The sequence below is a fragment of the Pongo pygmaeus genome, chromosome 2, assembly GCF_028885625.2.
Source record: "Pongo pygmaeus isolate AG05252 chromosome 2, NHGRI_mPonPyg2-v2.0_pri, whole genome shotgun sequence".
Lineage (NCBI taxonomy): Eukaryota > Metazoa > Chordata > Mammalia > Primates > Hominidae > Pongo > Pongo pygmaeus.
Genome location: NC_085930.1, coordinates 81,726,341 through 81,749,630, shown reverse-complemented (window position 1 = coordinate 81,749,630; position 23,290 = coordinate 81,726,341). Strand labels below are relative to the sequence as shown.

Below are 23,290 nucleotides of genomic sequence, written 5' to 3'. Positions count from 1 at the left end.
TCCCGGTGAAGGCCTAAACATGACTTCAACCTTTGCTGTTTTATTTTGAGTGACATTCTAGGGCTGCTCTGTCTGGAGTCTCCACATGGGCAAAGAGACATAGATTATTTAGCAGAACAAAAAAAGGGGAAGATCAAAGTAATCAACCCTCATTTTTGAACTCTTAGAATCTGACACATACTTTCTAGCAAAACGTCCAGTAGAAACTATTCATACTGCACAGCTCCTGTTCTGGAGACTATAATTGTGCTATATAAACACAAGAGGCATAAACCGTCCTTGAGGACAAGACACAACACTGACAAGAACAACTGGATTTAAAACCACAAACCTTCAGTGAAGTTTCTACAGGCCCAACCATTTCTGCCTTATTGTGTGAAGATAAGGAATATTTGTCTATCAGCGTGACTAGTGACTTACTTTTACCTATAGGTGGGTTTCTAAACTGTCGAACGTCAGGGGGCTCTTGTAGATTTTACCTGTCCTCAAACCTCACCTCCTGGTACAAAAGTCTTCCAGGTGTTGGAGATACTCACACAAATGAAACATGGTGGCTACATTTTCTTTAGAAAATTTCCTAAACATGGGGAGGAGACAGCTTTTGCAAGTAAATATCTGTGGTACCACTTGAGATAAGGCAGGTGCCTCTTCACAAAGCTCGCTGCATTTCTTTTGCCCCTCCTTTTTCCCATTTAGTAACCTTCCTTCCTAAATCTCCTCCATTGCACCCCCCCAACCCCCGCGGCCCCAGCCACGGCCCTGGTCTCAGCCCCAAGCAGCCCAACTTTCTTCCATGTCTTTAGATATCTATAAGCACTGTATTTCCTACAAGTATAACTTAGGAATAAAAAAAAGTTTTTGGTGGCGAGAGGAAGCTAGCTACTGGTATTGTTTTTGTTAAAATAAGCAGATATTACTTTTGTCCTTAACAATGGGGGTCTTTGTGGAAATTGAGAGGTTCCTGGATTCTACTGTAGAATGTAATTTGAAAACAACTGGCCACGTATCTGAAAAACAGGCCCACCTTGGTCAGACCACTGTGGTACTATGAAGCATTACTAACAAGATCTATCCATGAGAAACACTGGATAGCATGGAAAGAGCCTTCACGCGCATTTTCTCATTTAATCTTCACACTCTGTGATGGGAGAATTCATTATTCCTGTGACTCAGATGAAGAAACTGAGACTCAGAAGTCAGGTGGCTCATTTAAAGTCACAAGACTAGCAAGTTGGGGTGTAAGGCTGAGGAAGCCAGTCTTCTCACTTAGCAAATCAAAACAGCAATCCCCCAAGCGTGGAGAATGGGTTTCCTAAGATGGGATCTTGGAAGAGCTGGTGGGATTGTTGCCCCTTCAACTCATCCAACAGCTGAACCTCTGTGTGCAGAGCTGTGTGTGATGTAAAGGTGGGAGAAGGCCTGGGAACCCTCAACCTAGTGCCACACTTACAATGGCCATACACACTATATGTGGAATGAGTCGAAGGCCATAGAGGAGGCTAAAAGAAAACTCAAGTGCCCTCTATGTTGCAGGAAAGGAAGCTCTTCTCTGCTGGAGAGCTGAGAACAGGCTTTGGGGAGGAGGGGGCCTTGGCTCACCCTCAGAGCATCCCTACGGGGTGAGCAGGAGGGGGCCCAGCAGAGGGCTGCAGAGAGACAAGGGGCTTGACTGGCCGCAGCTTGGCGCACACATGTCGGAGAAGAGTGGGAGACAGCATGGCAGCATCTGGAGCCGCTCGCGGGGGGAGGGCTAACTCTCGGGGTATTGTGCTCATTGCTGGAATCTAAAATACAGCTTTAAATTATTAAGCGTCTTGGAATGCCACAAACATTTTAAAAACTGCCTGTCAGGATCAGAAAGACACTTGAAGGAAGGATCTTCAAACTGAGTGTCAGAAATGAGAGATGGGCCCGTGTGACCCAACTTCACTCCGCATACTTAACCATCCCTCGCCTCATTCCCTACTCTCCGGGCGGCGGGGCGGCTGCGTGGAAGCAGATCCCACAAACTTACAAAATAAGATCCCACGGTATATAGATTTGTGCATTCTGCCCACATATTAAAGGAAACACTCATCAGGGCCTTCTTTTAAAAATTGTGCTATAAAGGTATAAACCCTCCATTTTTTTTTGGAAGCCTTTTTGGGAAGGACATGAAGCACCCCCAGAACAGTCAGGGGACCATATTTTGTGCAACAGCAATTCTTCTAAATATAGACCATAGAGCAATCACAAGAAGGATGCAAGCGATGTCCTTGGATGCTCCACAGAACAGGAGGATGACAAAGCTGCTAAGAGGGTTTTGCATTGAAATCCTGCGCTCCCCGATTTAGCAGAAGGCTTATTTCGCCCTCTCACATGAGTGGGCTGCCGGAGTGGCCCCACAGGAGTTGCATTTTGAAGCCATTACTTTACCTTGTCCTAGTCCTGCCTTAACAGGTACATAAATTCCCTGGACTTGGGGAGTTTCATTTTTAATCCAGCAGAAGTAAATTTACTTAACCAAACGTGGGCTCTCTCTAACATTTGCCAGATATCACCGGGCGATTTTTTTTAACCTCATCTTCACAGCAGAAACATAAAAGGCAAGATCTATAAACATTTCAGATTCATAATATACTACTTCCTCTAGGTTCTTCTAAGTGGAAACTTTGCTCTTGAGAAAAGGTGAGCATCTACTAAAAAGTAATTTTCTCTTGTCAGGAGGGCTCGCCATGCACTTGGTTGCAGCTGAAATGTGTTTTAATAAGGCCTTTCTCCTTTACAAGCCCGGCTTGCTTTTAGTTCCATCCCACAGCCTGAGCAGGGAGGAAGATGGCTCTCAGATATCCTTTTGTTACTCTAATCAGAGCCAGAAGGGCTGTATTGACTTTCAGGCCTTGGGGAGTTGTAGTTCTTTTGTATCCATCTCATCCAAGAAATCAAGTTTGATTAATTTGTCATCAAGTAAAACGTGTGATCTGCTCAGAGCCCGGCCTTTGAAGTGGAAGGATGAACTTGGGCTGCAAAGTCCAGGTCAGCGGGCGAAACAGCAGTGGTGCTGAATCGAACAAGTTCTTCTCCGCAGAGATGCCTGTTCTCATTTAAAACATTTTTTTGTTGTTGTTGTTTAAACCTTTTCCACACACGTCTTCCGGGTTGGACTGCTCCCTGGCTGGGGCCCTCTTTTGTTTACTTTAATTTAAAAAAGAGTTATCAGGGCTACAAAGCAAGTAAGACCCAGAAAACATTTAGCCACTCTGCAAGGCATGGGGGTGGGAAGATTTGACCTCTCTACAATCTTAAAAGACCACTGTGAGTGAGAGAGCCACGAGGGCTGAACCCGGTGTCAGCACGTGCTTCTGGAATGAATAATCGGAAAGGGTCTCCAGCTGGGTCATGGGACAGATGCTCATTTATGATGCTCTGGGCTTGTTGACCTGCACTTAGTGGAGTTCCCAAACTGCTGAAAATGCATAAGATAGTGGCCCCAAGATATTATTTAATCCTAGACTTAGTGTCATATTTCTTGTTCAGATGCTATATATGCTTTATAAAGAGTTACGGGGCTTTTAAAAATTACAGAGTAAGCAATCTTTATACATTCCACAGTATAAGGATCCCCATATTTCACATGCTGGTGCACAGGCCTTTTGATGACTGCTACCCCTCAGGTATATACATAAAGACACAGTGAATTATTGGCCAGGAGTCAAGGGCTTGTTTGGCTTTCAAAGATGTTTAAAAAGCACCAACAAATTATAAACAGCCTCTGTGGTTACTGAATTCAGTGTCTCAGCTATTATTATTATTAGAGAATTTGAAAACAATAATGAGATTAGTAAAAAACACTCAGCTTTAGAAATCTAAGGGGTTTTTGACTTAAAAAAAAAACACTGCTTATGACAACATTCAAACATTCCTTCATTCAAACATGCATTGCATTCATACTTATATGCCAGGTATGTGCAACTCAAAAATGTCTAAGATACACTTCCTGCATTTCTCATAGTCTAGTAGTTCAGTTTTAATATTTACCAATCCACTAAACTGTCAGCTCCATGAAATAGGAATGATGTCATGTCTTGTTTTTGTATCTCCAGTGCCTAACACATCATAGTTGTTCAAGAAATATTTGCTGAATGAATGAGTCAATATTGTATATGGTCTATATCTCAGCAATACTAAGGCCTATTAACTTTCGTTTAAGGTAGCCAGGATTAAAATAATAATATAATAATATATATTTTATATATATATATATACACATAACATAATATGCACATCATACAGGGAACTCTTGGGAGCTTCTCACAATTGTCCCCTCAGTGACAAGTTTTGAGTGTCTGCAATCCAAGATGGACAATAGGAGACTTATACTTCAGTGAGAATTTGTTCAGCCTCTAAAACATTTTCATCAACTGTACTTTTTTTTTTTTTTTTTTTTCAGACAGGGCCTCGCTGTGTCGCCCAGGCTGGAGTGCATTGGCATAATCCCAGCTGACTGCAACCTCTGCCTCCTAGGTTCAAGTGATTCTTATGCCTCGGCCTCCTGAGTAGCTGGAATTACAGTCGTGCACCACTATGCCCAACTAATTTTTGTATTTTTAGTATTGATGGGGTTTCACCATGTTGGCTGGGCTGGTCTTGAACTCCCGGTCTCAGGTGATCCACCCACCTCAGCCTCCCAAAGTGCTGAGATTACAGGAGTAAGCCACTGCGCCCGACCTTGAACTTCCTTCTTATGTTATGATGGCAATAATGCTCTTAGAAAATAATTGGAAAGTTCATTTAGGTTTTAAGTTGGTTTGTGGCAAGTTAACGCAGAAGTGAAGTGCACAGAACTCAAGTAAATGTGGATGATTTGTTTTTTCCCAATATGGTACAATGAGGTAGAAAGATCATAAACAAGCAGTTAGGAGACTAATGGGTTTGGCCACAGTGTTGCCACCAGAGACTTGTAGGACCTCAAACAAGTTAAGCTGAGCCAATACCTGAAGAGGAAAGTGGGAAAGTTTCCTTGAAGCAGTTCATTCTCTTCACTGTATGGATGAATTGATACAGCCAACCAATGGAAGTACCATTTACTAACTCTTTACCACAACCAAAGGGCTGAGCTGGGTGCTTCATATGTTACTGGCTTTGAAGAAGCTCTACTTTGCCCTTCTAAAAAGGAGGAAACTGGGGCTCAGATATGTTGAGGGACTTGCTCAAGGCACAAGCGAATAGAATTTCAACCCAATAAAGCAAATTCCAAACTAAGCTCTTTGCATTGCGTCAGTTTGCTTTCTTTCTGATTGTTCATATTCAAGGCTAAATTGGGCATCCCGGACAAGTTCAAATCCAGAGAGAATCCTACGGTCTCCCTGTACTCTTAAGTGGCAAAACCACCAAACCTTTTACCAGAACACCTAACATTCTGGTCAATAAACCAAATTCCATCTTCTCTGCTCTTCTCCTTTCCAATCCCTGGTAGAAGCATTTGCAAACACAAATAGTTAAAGGTCACCAGTAAGAAGTAGAAGAGGGATTTTGCATGATCCATCTGTGCTGGGATAATCCGGAATTGGCCGTGAATATGTTGAAGGGCCTACACGCTACATCAGTAATTCTTTTTCACCTGCCATCCACACCAGCAAATGTGTTATTCTTGTACATTCTTTGGAGAAGAGTGTTAGGCATGTGTGTCTGCAGATTGGGCACTCAATAAGTGAGACAGAAAAGCAAGCTTCAGATATAAATTTTTTAATTCTCAGTTAAAACCTTGAGAAAATAAGCAAGTAGATGGTGTGTCCTAGCTATAAACTGGTTTTAAGACAAATCTGCTTACATGGAGTTGATGCAAAGAAGCAGGTTAGAAAACATGCATTTTTTCCACATAATGTATGGAATGAAGAAAAGATCATTGATTTTAACAGCCAGGAGATTTGGGATATAGCTGCAACTTTGCCACCAACTGCTTGTATGACCTTGAACGAATTCTTTATACTTTCTGGGTCATTTCTTCATCTGTAAAATGAAAAGTTTGAACTAGGCCAGTGATTTTTCCATCTTTTTCTTAAAGCTGTAAAACCTTTTCTTTGTAAATGAACTCTCATAAGGAATCTCAAAATTCTTGCACATCATATCTTCAACTTCTATCAAGGCAGCCTCACTGTAGAACAGGCTGGAGCCACAGTACCTTATATGTATCTTGGTTCTGCAACTGACTACTGGTGTGACCTTCATCAAGTTATTTCACCTCTCTGAACCTCATGCATATTTTTCCACATACACAAACTGGGGACAACAATGACAGCATCTACCTCGTAGGGTGTTGGGGAGAACTAATCTTTATGCTTAGATGGCATGGAACTCCATACATGCTATTGTTATTGCGGATATTATAGCTATGGACAGAGCCACACACTACAGCAAAAGCACATCAAATTCTGCCCAGTCACTAACTTATGGGGGTATCAATTGCTTACAGTGTGTCATTTTGCACTTATCATTTAAAAGACTTACAAATAAGTTTTCTGAACCAATGTTCATAGTTAGAGAAGATTCTATATGTAAAATGATGTTTATCACCTGTGATAAAACCGGAGAGAAATGCAAGTGCCTCCTGTAGGTCAGGATAATGGTTATTTTAGTGGGGAGGGTGGGGACACATGAAAGGGCTCCTGGGGTGACTGGCAAAGTTCTATTTCTTGGCCTGCTGTTATAGAGTGTTCTCCTTGTAACAATTCAGTAAGTTTCACATTTGTTTTGTGTGGTTTTCTGTACCTTTATTTTACAATAAAAAGGTTTTATAAAACCTTTGTTTCATAAAACAAAATCAATGAGTACATAAGTTATACTTACTGGCTTCCAAAATGTTAAAATTTTGCCATGTGATGCATGTCACTGTGTGTTATTGCTTTATTACACTTTTAAAAATACTTCTTAAAATGTATTTTGCAATGAAAACTTTGTTTGCCATATCTGAAAGTGTTTCTGTAGAACCACCCTTCTAGGGAACACTCTTTGAAAGCTGATGGACCTCTGTTAAAATGTGGATTCCAAGATGTTTGTTTTTTAAAAAAAAAAAAAATTCTGAAAAACATTCTTGTCCTTTATAACTTGACTATCTTCATGAAACACTAATTATTTTCGCCTTAAAAAGGGGACACGGCTTTAGTGTTTAACCTTCACTTCCATCATTCTTTTCCAGTAAGCGTGAATCACAAAACTCAAATGTTTCCTAAGATCTGAAACCTTTCTCTAGGTCCATACTTTATAGAATCCTGTATGTGCAAAAAACAAATGATTTAAGTTTCCTGAGTTAAAGAGGAAATTGGGGAATAAGAGCTTGTCCACATCTTTAATGCTTAGAGGAGCACACACATTTAGCCCTGCCATCTGTACAAATGGTACCAGAGTTCAACATGCTTACGATTATAAAGAATTTATGATTTATGCTTGCTAGTTAAATATGCTTATGATTTAAACTTATTTTCTCTGGCAAGAAATAAGCTAGTCAGCACCACAGCCTAGCCAGATGATGGGAAATAGAAACATATTTTAATGACATATATTTTAACTTGCTGGCCCTTGTAAATGCTACTGTTTTTTCTTTTCTTCATATAACAAAAGAACCATCATCCTGTAGGATTCCAGAGATTTTTTTATGCATTCATTAACGAAAAGCAGTTAAAAGTTCTTTAATAGTAGTTACTGAAGTAAAAGGATCACTGAGGAAGAAAAGGCATGCATGGTCTTGGCTTCCAAGAAAACTGTACGTTAGGTGACAAGGCAGAGGAACCTACGCTAATAGAAGAACCGAGAACACATTCCAAGAAGTGCATCAATAATGACTAGATGATAAAGTACACACAAAATGCATGGTGGCAGTAATCAGATGCAAATATGAGAGGGAAATATTATGAAATTTTAAAGCCTTCCTAGTGTTATGCCCTGCTCTTCAATGATTTCATTAAATTCGCTGTGTTAAAATTAATTAGGCATCACACACAAGATCCTGAATTGCTTGTTTCCACAGGGAGAGATAGGAAAGTCTGCAGATGAATGGAAGAAGAGTTTGTTGGTACGTTTTGTTTGTTTTTAAAGGAATATATTAGACAGCCAGAAAGGAGAAGTAAATTCACTTTACTTGCCGAAACAGGGGACAACTGAATCTCACGGGCAAATTGCAGCACAAAAGAGCAACAAGAGTAACTGACTTATTCTAAAACGAAACCATTCTTAGTAGAGGGTAAAGAAAAAGAATTAAAATAAGCAAGATGTGTTTTCTAAGAGACCCAGATGAGCCCTACTATCAAATGTGTTCAACAGGGAAGTGTAAAAATAAAAACAGTTACTCCCCATCAGAATACCAGATAAGCTACTAAGCGTCAGACTCCATGCTAGCAGTGTCACACATATTAGAGCTGCTGGACAGAAACTTTCAATATGTGTTGGAATAAACAAGGTTATGCTAATCACCACACACACACTGGAAATCTAATTATGATTAAGTGATGTGGTTGATTAAACTGCATGAAATTTTTAAACTGGAGGATGAAAATGACATTTGTATACTATAAGAACCTCAACACAGAATGAGAATTAGTAGCAACAGATTACAAAAGATCTCAAAATAAAGTTCTACAAACTAACACTTAAACCCTGTGAACTACTACCTTGAAAAATGAAGAAGCACAAATTCATAGCAATATAGTCCCAAATTAGAAAATTGCAAGAACAGTCTAAACATTTGCACTAAACACATAAATCACTACCCTTTCAAGTAAGAAAAGTATAGTCTAGTCTTACCTTATTGCTGCAAAAGGCTGGAATAAAAAATACTGACTTATAGAAGCAACTTTCACATGTATCTGAACATCAAACACAACACACAATATAAAATCAAAAATAACTAGAACAGAAAAGTTTTCAGTCTGACCTTAAAAATACTGAGCAAATCACTAGATGAAGCCAGATCAAAAGGAAGGGCATTACACCAGCTTGTAGCCAGATGTGAAAGGGTCCCCAACTGCACAGGGCACAGATGGTATAAAATAGGGGGGTGGGGGTACAAGCAGATCCAAAACATAATCAAACAAACCTGGTTCAACTTACACAGGTAAGACTATTCTAAAGAATTAATAACTTTCAATGCAACTGATAAGATTTTAAATTTGGGACAAATAATATTAGCTGTCTCAAGCTAAAGTATGCTCACTAGTTTAAATTTTGAAATTCTTTTATATAATCATTGAAACAAATTCTCCACGAGAATATATTCAAAGTCATGGTGACTTGTTTTAAATGAATACTGAAAAGACAGTGTTAAAACTTAAAAAAAACAATGGTTGTAAGCCACATTATCTGATTAAAGTCTGAGAACTTTGGGGAGAATTTAATGTATATCTACAACATTAATACCTCTATTTGAAAACAGAAACACTGTAAGTTTATTAAAATGTTTAAAGTCCTTTAATATTCTCCATTCATCATGTAATGTAAAGTGCTAAAATTAAAATTTTCACCTTAAGCCTTCATTAAAAGTTGCTTCTTTGTATGTGAAAAGATGAGAGGTAGCATAAATTTTCTATAGAAAACTCAGAAACACTCAATTTACTTCATGTTCAGTTCCATAATGCAAAGTTGACACTTTAATAAATCCAAAATAAACATCTGTTCCAAAATAAAAGTTCAAGAAAAATTATCTGACTTTGACATTAGAAATGGAAATTTTCATAAAGAAATCTTGCATTTCACTAAATGAGTTGGTAACTTTTTTCAGGCAGCAACCAAAACAAAAACATTTAACACAGATTCCTTCAATCTCATGATTTCTAAAGGACACAAAAGCATAGAATATCCAAAAGCTATTCTATTTGGATATTCTAATAAGGTACACTCAAGACACACATATACAATGGAACTCTAAACTTCAGTAGCAATGATGAACAAAAAAATATTGACTTCGCAATGACTTTTGCTTATCACTCACACCGTTTAGGGAATACTTATTTGATTTTTTTGACATTTCTATGTATTAAAGGATCTCTCCAGTTTAGTAACAGCTTTGCTAAGCTACGTTTTGAAAGTGACAATTAATTTTAGTGGAAATTCATTCCCAGGCTACTTTGATAGTCATTTGAACAGTTTTATGTTATTTTACATGCAATTTTATAGCTCTATAACGTTCATTTAATCTTGTTCAATGATGCTGAACCCCAAATGCCATAAGACATTATAGAAAAGTAGTTATTGCACATATGGAGTAACTACTTTTCTGAACATTAATTTCTTTTCTCTTAACAGGCTGAAATGGTATTTAGAAAAGAGAAAAACCACCACTCTGTATTAAAGGCTTTATATTATGGACTTCCAGGGATGGGCTCCCATGACTGCTGTGGTCCCAGCCATAAAGTTCTTATTTACGAGCATCATCTACTCAAGTCTCAGTATTAATGGTTTTCTCCAGCCTTCATAAGATTGTTGGTATCATACATTGGAATCAGGTCACCTGACAGAGCTTAGGGTTGGGAGGCTTTCCTCATTTGTCGTATGTGGGAGTTGGGTAAAATCAGGGGTTCTCCAAGAGCGATCTGAGCACCATCAGCATTAGAATCACTAGGGCACTTGTTAAAAATGCAGATATCCTCCCAGATTTCTAGTGCTGGGGTCAAGAAATGTGCATAAGTAAGTAAGTATCTGAGTGATTTTGCTGCATGCTAAGGGGTGAGAAGCACTGGTGGATGATCTCAAAGGTCCCTTCCACTCTAAAATCCTAAGAGTCCCTGAATTTTCTTTTAAAAATGGATTCATGTCAGCAACATGAAAGAATTTCTAGAACACAAGACAGTGACTTTTGGCCTCAGTGGGCCAATCTGAATAAGTATTCTTAGATTTGGATGTATATGTAAAAATAATAGAAAATAAAATCAGAACAGTATAATCTGACATGAAAGGAATCTATTTGGGATTCCTTCTTGGGAGAGGTAGAGGGGCAACCCACTGTAATTGCTATAAATGACTACAGGTTCAAAGGGACTTTTCATTGCCTTTCAGTCCCTATTTTTTTCCACATCACCCTCTGACTCCTCCCAGCTGTTGGGATCCAGGCTTTTTACAATCCTGAGTCACCAAACTCTTGAGTAATTTTAACTGATCTCAACATATTCTTTTCAGAAGTAAACAATTCACAGGCAGTCCTCTACTTTCACTTGTAATGAGTAAAATCTCACAGAAACATACAATGTAGGAAAGGTGAAGGATAGAATTACATTTTTAAAAGGAAGTTCCATATTCAGAGAGCTAAAAAAAATCAACTCCTAATTTTCTCTCTTTGGGCATAATATTTGATGAAATATTTTCCATTATCTCCTATATGTGAGTTTATTTTATTCTTTTTCTTCCCAACCACTTATAAGGCCAATGAGAGCCTAGGATTTGAGATATTTTAAGCACATCTGGAGCGATCTGGCTTTGACACATTTTTATTAGGTGCATGAAAGCTAAATGTCTTATTGCCAAGTATCATTTTTACATTTTCTCGTCAAATTTTTATAAAAGCATAAGAGCAAAATGCAGTAGGATCTTAAAAGAATTCCACAAACATAGCTGGATAAATTTTGCTGCTGAGCCAGAACTGTTGGCTGGAAGGCAGCGCCACCATGTGATCGTTCCAAAGGCTGTCAGTTTTGTCTAAAGACACAAGTTGGGATCCTCTAAGAGTTGAGCAGCTAATAGCAAACCTTCCTGTCATAGGAAGGTTATTTTTCAAACTCCAAACCCCAGCACCACTTCTGTCTCTGAGAGGGAGAGGGAGAGAAGGAGGAGCTGTTTATAAGCAGGATGTCTGATTACAGAGTTACATCAGTGGCCAGATTGGATCAGATATTTAATGCTTGATTAGGGTGGCTAGTGGGCAGGTTGAGGCCGGCAGATTCTGAGTACTCTCCATTTAAGGACACCTGCACCGGGATACAACTTGCCGACTTCAATGCCCAGCTCTGTGGCTGGCTAGCCCTACGTCTTTAACAAGGGACAAGTTCGGCCAAGGCTCAGTTGGTGGATTGTATATTATGTCTATAGGACCCACTTATATCTAAAGTTTCTAAGCTATAAAGTCTTGTGACTGTGTGCATGGTGTTGACGTGGGCTAAACTCAAGAAGAAGGGTGAGAAAGAGTCACCTTAATCTTTAATTTAAAGTTTATTAGAGTTGTGTTTTCCTTCATGTTTTTGCTTCATAAAGTGTACCATGAATCTAACAGCAATATTATATTAAATGTACATGTTTGCAGTAAATTATACCCTCAATTAAGAAATGTGGAAAAGTTGGGGGGAAAGAGGAAATCTTAAAACTGAGTTAAGTCAGCAGTTCAGCAAGTGCTTATGAAAGACAGTCAAAATATAGGCAAGTTACTTTAAATGGGTATTATTTGTCCTTATTCTCCCAATGTAGGCAAGTGCCTGTGATATAACAATTTAGGGAATACTGGGAGAATAAAAAGCATATTAGTTTCAATCAGATTTCCTGGCATATATCACAGACCCTAAGGAATTACAAAGACAAAAAAGCGAGCTCTTTGGTTTCTGTATGGTTCTTTGCAGAGTACAAGGCTGCACCTGCAAGCACTTGGATGAAAAGACCGGGATTCTACTGGAAGTTTGCACTTTCCCCACATCAGCCAAGATGGGTAAACTGCCTTAACACAAAAGTCACATGTCCCACAAAATATTTCCTTCTATCTCAAAAGAGTATTAGCTTCTTTAATCTAAGAAGGTAATGAGAGGTTTTTAAACTGATTAAATCAGCTTAGTTCATACAAAGTCTATTATGATTAAATATTCAATTAAAACAATTTCCAAACCAAAATCTGACAAAATCCTCTCTGAAAGTAATTTAGATGATAGGTTTTTAACATTAGGCAAATTAAATCCTTCTCACAGTTGGTATTTTCTAAAGGGTCAGAAACAGTTGCAGAAGTTCACTGGGGCAAAAATCTACTTTGTGTGCTAGTCATGTTCCATGATCATAAACAGAAACTAGAAATGTTAACGTGAGCCTAACATTCCTATTTATTTTATTTTTACTTCAAAGGCTACATACATGCAAAAGTTGAACATGTCATCACAAATGTTTTAAATAAAGTTCAAAAAATAAAAATGCTTCAAAATCCATTTACTTATGGAAATATATATGACAATTATAGTGAAGTCAATTATATCCTTTTTCTAATCAGAAAAATACTTATATTATAAAAAAGAGTTTTAATTCATGTCCCGAATAATTTTTTAAAATTCTTGAGTCATAATTTTAAAACAAGTTGAATGTTAGTACAATGTTTGGAGAAACAAGTCCCAGGCTTTTGCTAATTGGATCTGATATTCTTTTACTTCATTTTGAAATCACTAAGGAAACTCAAGTTTAGGAAAAAAAAATCATTTTAAAAACCCTATGATGGTAAGTATTATGGCTGAGGTGGTTACTAACCAAGTGAAGGGCACAACTTCCATAAGCAGATAATGTTCAAAGTCCTTTAAGATGTTTGAATGGAGAATTTTATCTACAAACACATAGTGGGGGCTTAAAGTAGCCTCGGGTCTCTCTGCTGGTGAACACTGCAAGAGGAATTAAAAATCCCAGATACAGTGAAGTTCTGAGTGCACTGCCCTTTTGAAAAATGTGTGAGCAGGCACTAGCTCCCGTGACTCCAAAGCCGACTGGGGGAAGTGTCTTCAAATGGCCCTGCCCTTTATCAGGCAAAAGCAGCCAAAGGCTTGGCAAAGTCAGGAGAGGGAAATCGGCATATTCTGAGCAAGTCTCCATGGTCCAGAGGATGACCATCTCCTTCTAATAAAACCAATATTTCTTTGGTAGCATAATACAATATATATCAACAATCCCAATAATTAATATGAGCAGAATGCACTCAAAGTTCAACTTTGTAAATGTTCACATGCATCCTGGAAATGAGATTTAACTTCCTGTACCTACATGAAAAAGGGTGGGGACAGCTGCCCAGGCTGGAGGACTACTGATGATGAGAAATGACACACAATGTGAGCAGGGAAAGGGATCATTTAACAAAATGTGTTAGCGTTGACTGGGAAAGCCCTAAGTGGGTAAACACACCCGAACTTTCCAAGGAGCTTAATTCAAACAATTAAAATATCACCTTCTCTTTAAATCAGGAACACCAGGTTTCCTATGGGGAAAAATCCCTTGCTACCACTCTAAGCCTTTGGTTGAAAAGGCCAAATTAAAATTCGGGTTAGAAATGTTTCCACAGAGGGTCCAAAGACTTAGAGCTTGATTTATATCCTGATACTGAATTGTGATTATAGTTTTCATGTTAGGTAATCCAACTATTATTTTCCTTTTATCACTAAAAAAAAAAAAGTTTTAAAAAGGAAAATTAAAGATTTGTGTGCTGTCAGTGCAAAATCAGATTAAGTATGGTTTTTCTTTTCCCTGGGACAGAAAAAAACAATGCCCAGCTCACAGTACATAGGAATGTGTCACAACAAATAATCAGAAGACAGGTTTCTCCAAGCTAGTGTTCCTCCTTGTACAGTGTGGTATTCAAAAGCAGTATTGTCACGATTATGCATATTCTCATTAACTAGGTACAGCAGAGCTACTTAAAGGGAAACCGATTTCTTGTGCCTCAATGAAAGGGGAGTGTAGAAAACAATAATTAGGCTGAATAAGGAATTTTAAACGGCAAAAAAAAAAAAAAAATCAGAGTGAAAAGAACAGAGAATTTAGAAAGCCAAAAAAAAAGTTGTTTTTTTTTGTTTGTTTGTTTTTTTAAAAAGCAAGTAATGTGACGGTAGAAACCCACACAATCTCCCCCCACCCCACCTGCCACTTTGAGTCCTAATTGCCCATCTGCAAGGACAGAAACCCACTCTAAATTGACCAGCATCGGCTTCGGCAAGTCTTCTCTTCACTCTCCCTCCTGTTAAGACCGTTTCCAAAACCAATCAGCAAAGGACAAAGAATTCTTTACAGAGTGCAATTAGTGTTTTCCACGTCCACCTTCAAAAGCATGATGCTCTTCATGGGCTAAAGGACAGAAAAAAAACAAAAAAGAAAAAAAGGAAAGAAAACTTTAAGCAAAGGATGGGCCAACCCTCCTCTAGGCATCTCATTCAGCTTCCCCAAATGTTGGCAAGAACTCAAACACCTTATTATTATTATTATTTTTTTGCCAGTAACTGTTAGCTAAGGCGTGCATTTCCTGAGAAACATAATAATGAAAATTAAAACAAGGAATAAACAAGCAATGGGCATGCTGCCTGTTTCTTCTTGCTGTGCCTGGGAGGATGAGTCATCTCAGCAAGCCGATGAAGAGAGTATGTTGGGCTGCAAGCAAATGCCGCAGGGGAAAATGTGCCCCACAAAATGCGTTGCGGGGGGTGGGGAGAAGGGGTGCCTGACACAACCCAAGACAGAGCCACTCACAAGCCTATCTTTAAAAATAAACTAATAATAAAACAAAACAAAGAACCACACCAGGGTGACAGCAATTATATCTAGGTGCCCCTGCTCCCTACCTCTCAACACTCTCCATGGGAAATGAAGTTTCATAAAATTGCTAAGTTTTATTTTTCCAAATCAAGTTTCCCCCTGCCAATAGATATTCAGCCCTATCATCTGGCTTGCAAAATTACTAATTTTAATTAGGAACTCTAGAATATATATATATATTTTTTGAGACGTAGTTTTGCTCCGTAGCCTAGGCTGGAGTGCAGTGGCGCAATCTCGGCTCACTGCAACCTCCTCTGCCTCCCGGGTTCAAGCAATTCTCCCGCCTCAGCCTCCGGAGTAGCTGGGATACAGGCGCATGCCACCATGTCCAGCTAATTTTTGTATTTTTGGTAGAGACGGGGTTTCACCATGTTGGACAGGCTGGTCTCGAACTCCTGACCTCAAGTGAACCACCTGCCTCGGCCTCCCAAAGTACTGGGATTATAGGCGTGAGCCACCAGGCACAGCCGGAACTCAGGAATTTAAAAAAATTATGCTACCAAAAATATTTTCAAACACTTAACGTTGTTTAAAGTAGAAGATGCCACAGGGAGACCTATGAAATACATAACACTCTCTCTAAGGCAAAAGACTGAGTGTGACAATCTACCTCCCGGATCTGGCTAACCATTACCAGGAAGCAACGTCTGAAAAAGGTGGGGTGATTCAGGACTCTGGGTGCTTTGATTCCCAACACGCTAGCCACACTTAGCAGTGAATGGGGTTCTAGGGAGGCAGATGGGCTGGCCCATTTCACCTTTTAAGCCCCTTCCAATTCTGTTTTTCTTTTTCTTTTTCTTTTTTTTTTTTAAGACTGGGTCTTGCTGCTCTATCACCCCGGCTGGAGTGCAGTAGCATCACGCTACTCGGCTCACTGCAGCCTCGACTTCCCGGGCTCAAGCAATTCTCTCACTTCAGCCTCCTGAGTAGCTGGGATTACAGGTATGTGCCACCACGCCCGGTTAACTTTTGTCTTTTTGATAGAGACAGGGTTTTGCCATCTTGCCCAGGCTGGTCTCGAACTCCTGAGCTCAAGTGATCCACCCGCCTCAGCCTCCCAAAGTGCTGGGATTACAGGTATGAACCACTGTACTTGGCCTCTGTGTTTTTCATAAGGACTAAATTCTTCAGACTATTGCTGAGGGGGTGGGTGGAACAGGCCTATTTTCCCTTCAACATCATCTTGGACGTTCACCCCAACCTACTCCGCACTTGGATAAAACACTGGGAGAGACGCACTTTATACCTCCCAGGTCACTTCAGGTTGGCCATACTCCTAAGGGCGGCCTGAAATCTGAACTAATTTAATAGAACATTTCTCACAGCTTTAACTTTACAAATATTTCACATTGTGTGTGTGTGTGTGTGTTTTCTTTTTAAGAAAGATATTTAGGGAAGATACCAAAGAAAACATGGTTTGATCTGCAAGGAAATTATACTATGCTTCAGGGTCAAGTAGAGGTACCATAGAACTGCAGTGACCTGGTTTCCAAACAATAAATCCAGATATACAGGCTATCCAAAGATCTGTGTTACTTCTAGGTGTGAGGGGCAGTCTGGGGTGGTCATAGTTGCAAACTACAATGTTGATGGGTTAAGGAGACAGTACAACAGAACATTCAGAATTGGGAGTGCCTAGTGAATAGGATCTGTCAGCCTTAGGTTACTTTGGGTAGAAAGGGATTATAGAATTGCTCTAAGCCTGGAGTTGGCAAACATTTTCAGGAAAAGGAAGAGAATAAATGTTTGTCTTTATGGCCATACGGTCTCTGTCCCAATTATTATTATTTGTTGTTGTTGTTTTTGAGACAGACTTTTTCTCTTGTCGCCCAGGCTAGAGTGCAATGGTGTGATCTTGGCTCATTGCAACCTTCACCTCCTGGGTTCAAACAATTCTCCTGCCTCAGCCTCCCAAGTAGCTGGGATTATAGCCACCTGCCATCATGCCCAGCTAACTTTTTATAGTTTTAGTAGAGATGGGTTTTTGCCATGTTGGCCAGACTGGTCTTGAACTCCTGACCTCAGATAATCCGTCTGCCTCAGCCTCCCAAAGTGCTGGGATTACAGGCGTGAGCCACCATACCTGACCTCTGTATCAATTATTAACTCTGCCATTGTAGCACTAAAGCAGCTATAGGTAATACAGAAACAAATGGGTATTGCTCTATGCTGATAAAACTTTATTTATGGACACTAAAATTTGATATTCATATAATTTTCATGTGTCACAAAATATACTTTTTCTTTTGATTTTTTCCAACCACTCAAAAATGTAAAAAGCATTCTCAGCTACACCTATACAGAAACAGGAGAGCAGAGAGGGGAACACAGAGGGCAGATTTGGGCTCCAGCTTCCTGTTCTAAACAATTCTCATGCCAAACAAGACCTTTGTCACTCAGCTGTTCTGAAGAACTTAGCAGAATTGGCCAGGGTGGGGCTGGTCAGTGAGTGGAGTCTGTGCCTTGTGAGCTTCTCAGTCAAATAATGTGTATCCATATCAAATGTAAGTTATCAATGGCCCAATGCCCATCTACCCGCTAGAGGCCATGACTGAATACGCTTGGGTTCTTTCTACATGGGAAATCTACAGTCACCTGGCTTCTGTAAACTTGGGAATACTTACACTAGGATCCTATTAACCAAACCAGAGTAAAAGCATAAATTGGCCATTTCTAATTTAGTTCATCCTGCTGTGAAAAAGATTTCAGCCCAAACCTAATTTTTCCAAATCACTTCTGCAGCAAGTGGTGTATACCCTGCTGAGTAAAGGACTGCCTGCTTTGTTTACAATAAAGAAAACTGCTTGTTTTTTCAAATTCAGATTTTTATTTGAATAATATTTGAGTTTTTAAATGCTAATTTATGCCCTTAAAATACGAATTTCTGCTGAGACTCTTCCTCAGTTCTGTATTACATACTTTGCAATGGCCCCTACCTTTAGGTATCTATTTGATTTAACTGGCCAAGTTGCAGTTTTCTTTCCCCTTGTTTGGCTTTTTTCTTTCCCAGAGCCATCACAACAGCTAAGCAGTGAATCATCCTGCCCTTTGTCAATCTTACCTGATTATTGCCATGGCCCTAAAAACTAGCCTAACCACTCTGTGGCCTTATTATCTGATAAAACAGATATCTTATTATCTGTGTTGAGCCTGCTGCTAACCAATGTGCTACCTGGAAACTTAATCATAGAATTTTGCAGTAGAAGGAACCTTGGAGATCATCTAAGACCAACCTCCTCGATACTCAGATGAGAAAGTAAAAGGATGAGAAGTTGTGACTTGCTCAAGGTCACAGTGGTGAAGTGGGACAAAAATCTAAAGTGCCTGACTTAACGACCCCAAATTGGTGTTCTCCTCTTTAGAGTCAAGTGTGGAGCTGCTTCAAAGGTGGGAAAATATGTTTTAGCCCCATACGTAAATGCCAATGAAATACACTTCCGTCTATAGAGTTTCTGCTAGTCTTGTGAAATAAAAAAAAAAAAGAAAAAACCCTTGATGACCTTTCAATTAATATCTGGGGTGAAAATACAATTAAAGTATCCCTAAAGAATAAAAATGGCATCGGCAAATTGGCAACTTCTACACTGCACAACCAATAAGCAACTTCTGCAGTGCCATTTTTCTGTCTCTTTTAAACTTCCATTTAAAATTCAGAATATCTGTAGTGCCAGATCAGTCCCACTGCTTAACATCCAGGTCATTTGGCCTGTAATTATATGATTCCTTACAGGGAGGCCTTAGTGTTAATATCCCCTGACATACTGGGATACTCACAAAACAAAATTTGATTTTTTTATCCTTTTTTGGCAAAGAGTTGGAAAAAGTGAAGCAATAATGAAATGTATTTCAGCAATTCTAAGACACACTCCTCACAACTACCACATATATATTTGAAGACCTCTGGTACCAATAATGTGTTACAGTTTAATTAGGAGCCTTTTATTTTTCTTTTTTAGTAATACTAAAATAATGGAGCATTTTATCTTCAAGAGCATCTTAGATTCAATGAAATACAGTAGTTAAAAAATGGGTTACTGACTCTAGGAACAGTTTTGGATATAGGAAATTTATCATACATGTGTAGGGCTGTCGTCCTTTTCTCTAACTCTGTTAAATATGTGACCTGCAGTTTGATCTACCAAACATTGGTTTAATAGCACTAAGATGTTTTCATTATGAAAAAGAAGACTTTTTCAAAAGAGCACACAAAAGCAATGAACATGAATCATGATGGAAAACAATGGGTCCACACACCTATTCATACTGTTAACATTTCACCACTAGGCGTGAATTCTCTCTTGGTTCTGTGTCACAGTCATTCATAATGAGGAAGTATTAGCATTTCAGTAGAACATTCAATCATGCCTGTGCTCAGAATGCATTTCTTCCACAAATACAGATGTTATACATTATAAATTCCTGTTTATGAAGGGATGATTGAATATCTACCTGCCAGTTCATATAATGACATTTTTGTTATTGTTGTTTCCAACAGAATGTAATTTTTTTTCTGAGAATTACAAATTTGAGTTCAGGTACAAATTTTTGAAATAACAAACACAATATTTGTTATTTCCTTTTCTGATCCACACGGTTAGGCAAGAATAAAATCTCATTTTAATTTCTGAGACTAAGCTTTTTTTTTTAAAAAAAAAAACACTTAAATGTATTTTGTTGAATTCTTTTCTGAATTATCAAATTTCAAGTCTGCCTTCACTGCATTTGCAAAACAGTTTCTATCTTTAAAAGTATGATAGAGTAAACTAGAAAGTAATAACTGGAAATGAAGCACTTACGTTTATAAAATACTGCTTTAAAAGTTATGTGGGGCAGAAGTTCATAGATCTTTTCTAAAACAGTCGCTTCACCCACTAAAGAGGCATTTACATTCCAGACTTGGATGACGTCTTCTCGGTCCCGAACACTGACGCTAACTCCTATTACTTCATCATCTGAGGGGAAAAAAGGAAAACAAAAAAAATGAGTGATACTTTCAAGTCAGTCTGACTGTTTCTAAGAAACTTAGTCTTTTTATCTGAAAATTAAGGATAAGATGGAAAAAAGAAGGTGGCACAAGATAACTTGTAAGAAATAATTGTTTCTATGGGGAACCATTGGAGGAAAGCAAGTCAGTGCACAAAAGCTGTAGCAGTCACATCACATTTATCCAGGGACTCAGATAAAGTGTTCCAGCCAAATGCATTTCCCAGATAAGTAATTTACCCTTTTTAACATTACCAAAGCTTTGTTACTATTTCTTACTGTTTTGATGAGACTTTTTCTAAAACGGGTTGCATAATTCCCTGCCCTCTGAAAGCCAAGTGAACTGAAATGAACTTTTCCTTGATGCCTTGCTGTCTTTGTTAAGGAGAGCAAGAATTTCTCCTGACTTCCTGCCAAGCTTTCAGGGACCTTGGAGTGGTCAGCGCTATCTGCCCCAACACTAACTGGAGCCAGACTGTGCATTCTCGACTGCTCATCTGCTTTCAGCGGTTTGCTTGTCTGCTCCTTTCCTACGAATTCTTCCTGCTTCCTGATGCCTCCCTCTAGAAATCCCTTTTCTGGTTTTGGGCATTATATACTGTGGGCTAGAAAGCCAATGACCATCTGTTAGCACTGTGTATAGAGTGAGAGTAAAATCTTCTGAGTACAGCTCTGCTATTATAGGAGCATCCTTCAATGAATGAACGTTAAGGCATTTATCTACATTGATTAAGGTGGACTTTTTTTAAAAAACAAAATTCCAGATTAGGGCTGTCTTGTACATAGTTGAGAACGGCGGATGGAAAGTAAGGTGTTATACTGTTTTATCCTCCCTTGCAGCCACTTTGTTTACATACATTTGCAGCAAAATAGCAAAATGAAAGGAACACAAACTTTTGATTCTTTGTTTTCCTTGTTCATGACACGGTAATGCAATACGGTCAGCTCTCTGCACTTTCATAAACAGTATCAATATGTAATACGTGAGAGATAAGCATTATCAATATGAAAAAATTTTGCTTTAGTTAGTATGCTCTGCCTAATTTGCTGACCTCTGTAAACTAAATATTCATGCCATCAGTTTTTCCAATTGTCTTCTGGGAGTTAAAACGTTTTAGTATTAGGATAGAATTTAAATAAAAACATATCCAATTTACTAAAAGAAATAATCGGCAGTAAAGTAATTCCTTTCTTTTCTCCATTGTTCCCTTCTCTTTCTCCCCCTCTTCCCTCTTTTCTTTTTTAAAATGAATTTGATCCTGGCTAAATGTGTATGACTTGACACTAAAAACGAGTCCACTTATATAAATACTCAAAACCAGGGAAAATTAGCCTATAATGTTAAAAGTTAGACTGGAGGTTACCTTTGAAGGAAGGAAAGACAGCGGGGGGATCCTGGCAGGCTGGTAATGTCCTGCTTATACATCTGGATGCTAGTTACAGTTGTATGCTTACTTTGTGAATATTTATCAAACTGTACACATACGACGTGTGCAATCTTCTGTATATATGCCACATTTAAACAAAAGAGTCAAAAAACATAGTACCTTACCATGGTCATTCACAGAAACTTATTATCCCATCAAGAAAATATTTTTAGATACAGATTCTTTACTTTTAAATTTACGCTTTAAAAATAATCTTGCCAGAGATCAATGTTATATTTTATGTGAAAATAAAAATCATCAAATAAAAAGAGAAGCTTTGCAGTTTACCACTTTCAAGAGTGGCCATGAAGTCACATCACCCTTTTGGGGAAATGTTCATGTCTCCAGTCTTTTGGTGTTGCCCATTTCTACCCTATTGGTCAAAGCGTGATGTAACTGATGGATGCCGAACTGTCAATATTTCCGTTTGGTTTGGCTCTTGGTAACCAGGCACAGTTACTAGCACAGCACTTTCACAAATGGCTTGGTAAAAAAAGGCTGCAACTCTTATCCAAAGGCAGATCCATTAGCAAACATGTAATATTCATAAGTAGAATCAACCAGCAAAACCTTGATTATTTTAGGGTACTGGCAGCATAAGACATTAGAGCTGGGAGGAGCCACTGCTTAAAGATGAGGCGAGTGAGGCCCAGAGAGATTAGCTGACTTGCTTAAAGTGGCATAGCTAGTTAATGGAAGAGCTAATGGTTAATAGCTAATCGTGCTCTCATGTCCCAAGTCAACCACAAAACAATTGGTCTTCTTTACCCAATACTGGCTATTTATTACCACTTAAGACTATTTTTCCCTGGTTCTGGAAACAGGAATAATTCATGCAGAAAACTTCCTCTCCCAGGGATTTATGTGTTTATAATTATACACAGGATACATTTTTGGCTGTATATTATCAAGTTGCTAAATACTCCCTATTAAAACAGAAGGAATCTGTACTTATAGACAAATTTATCTTAACCCAGGTCTTTTTTTTTTTTTTTTTTTTTGAAACAGGGTCTCACTCTGTCACCCAGGCTGCAGTACAGTAGTGATCATAGCTCATTGCAGCCTCTATCTCCTGGGCTCAAGTGATCCTCCCACTGCAGCCTCCAAAGTTGCTGGGGCTATGGGTGTATGTCACTACACCCAGCTAATTTTTTGCATTTTTTGTAGAGACAAGGGTCTCTCTATGTTACGTAGGGTGGTTTTGAACTCCTGGCCTCAAGTGATCCTCCCATCTTGGCCTCCCAAAGTGCTGGGACTACAGTCATGGGCCACCATGCCCAGCGCAGGTTTTATCTTAAGTGAATAAAAAGTGGTGTAAGAAGTAAGCAAAACAAAAGTGGAATGATTGGAACTGCTCATGAGATGAATCTGAAACGTGCCCTGGG

General features: G+C 38.8%; 1 protein-coding gene across 1 annotated transcript in view; it reads right to left on the bottom strand.

Annotated features, from left to right (window-relative positions):
- Positions 1-9,583: 9,583 nt before the first annotated feature.
- The window catches only part of EIF4E3 (eukaryotic translation initiation factor 4E family member 3), a 46,125-nt gene continuing 32,418 nt past the window's right edge, over positions 9,584-23,290 (bottom strand). Inside the window, exons 6-7 of the mRNA XM_054479491.2 lie at positions 20,292-20,447; positions 9,584-15,030 (exon numbers count right to left, since the gene is read on the bottom strand). Of these exons, the coding sequence (XP_054335466.1) occupies positions 14,984-15,030; positions 20,292-20,447 (203 nt within the window). The 3' untranslated portion in view covers positions 9,584-14,983. The remainder of the gene's footprint in view (positions 15,031-20,291; positions 20,448-23,290) is intronic.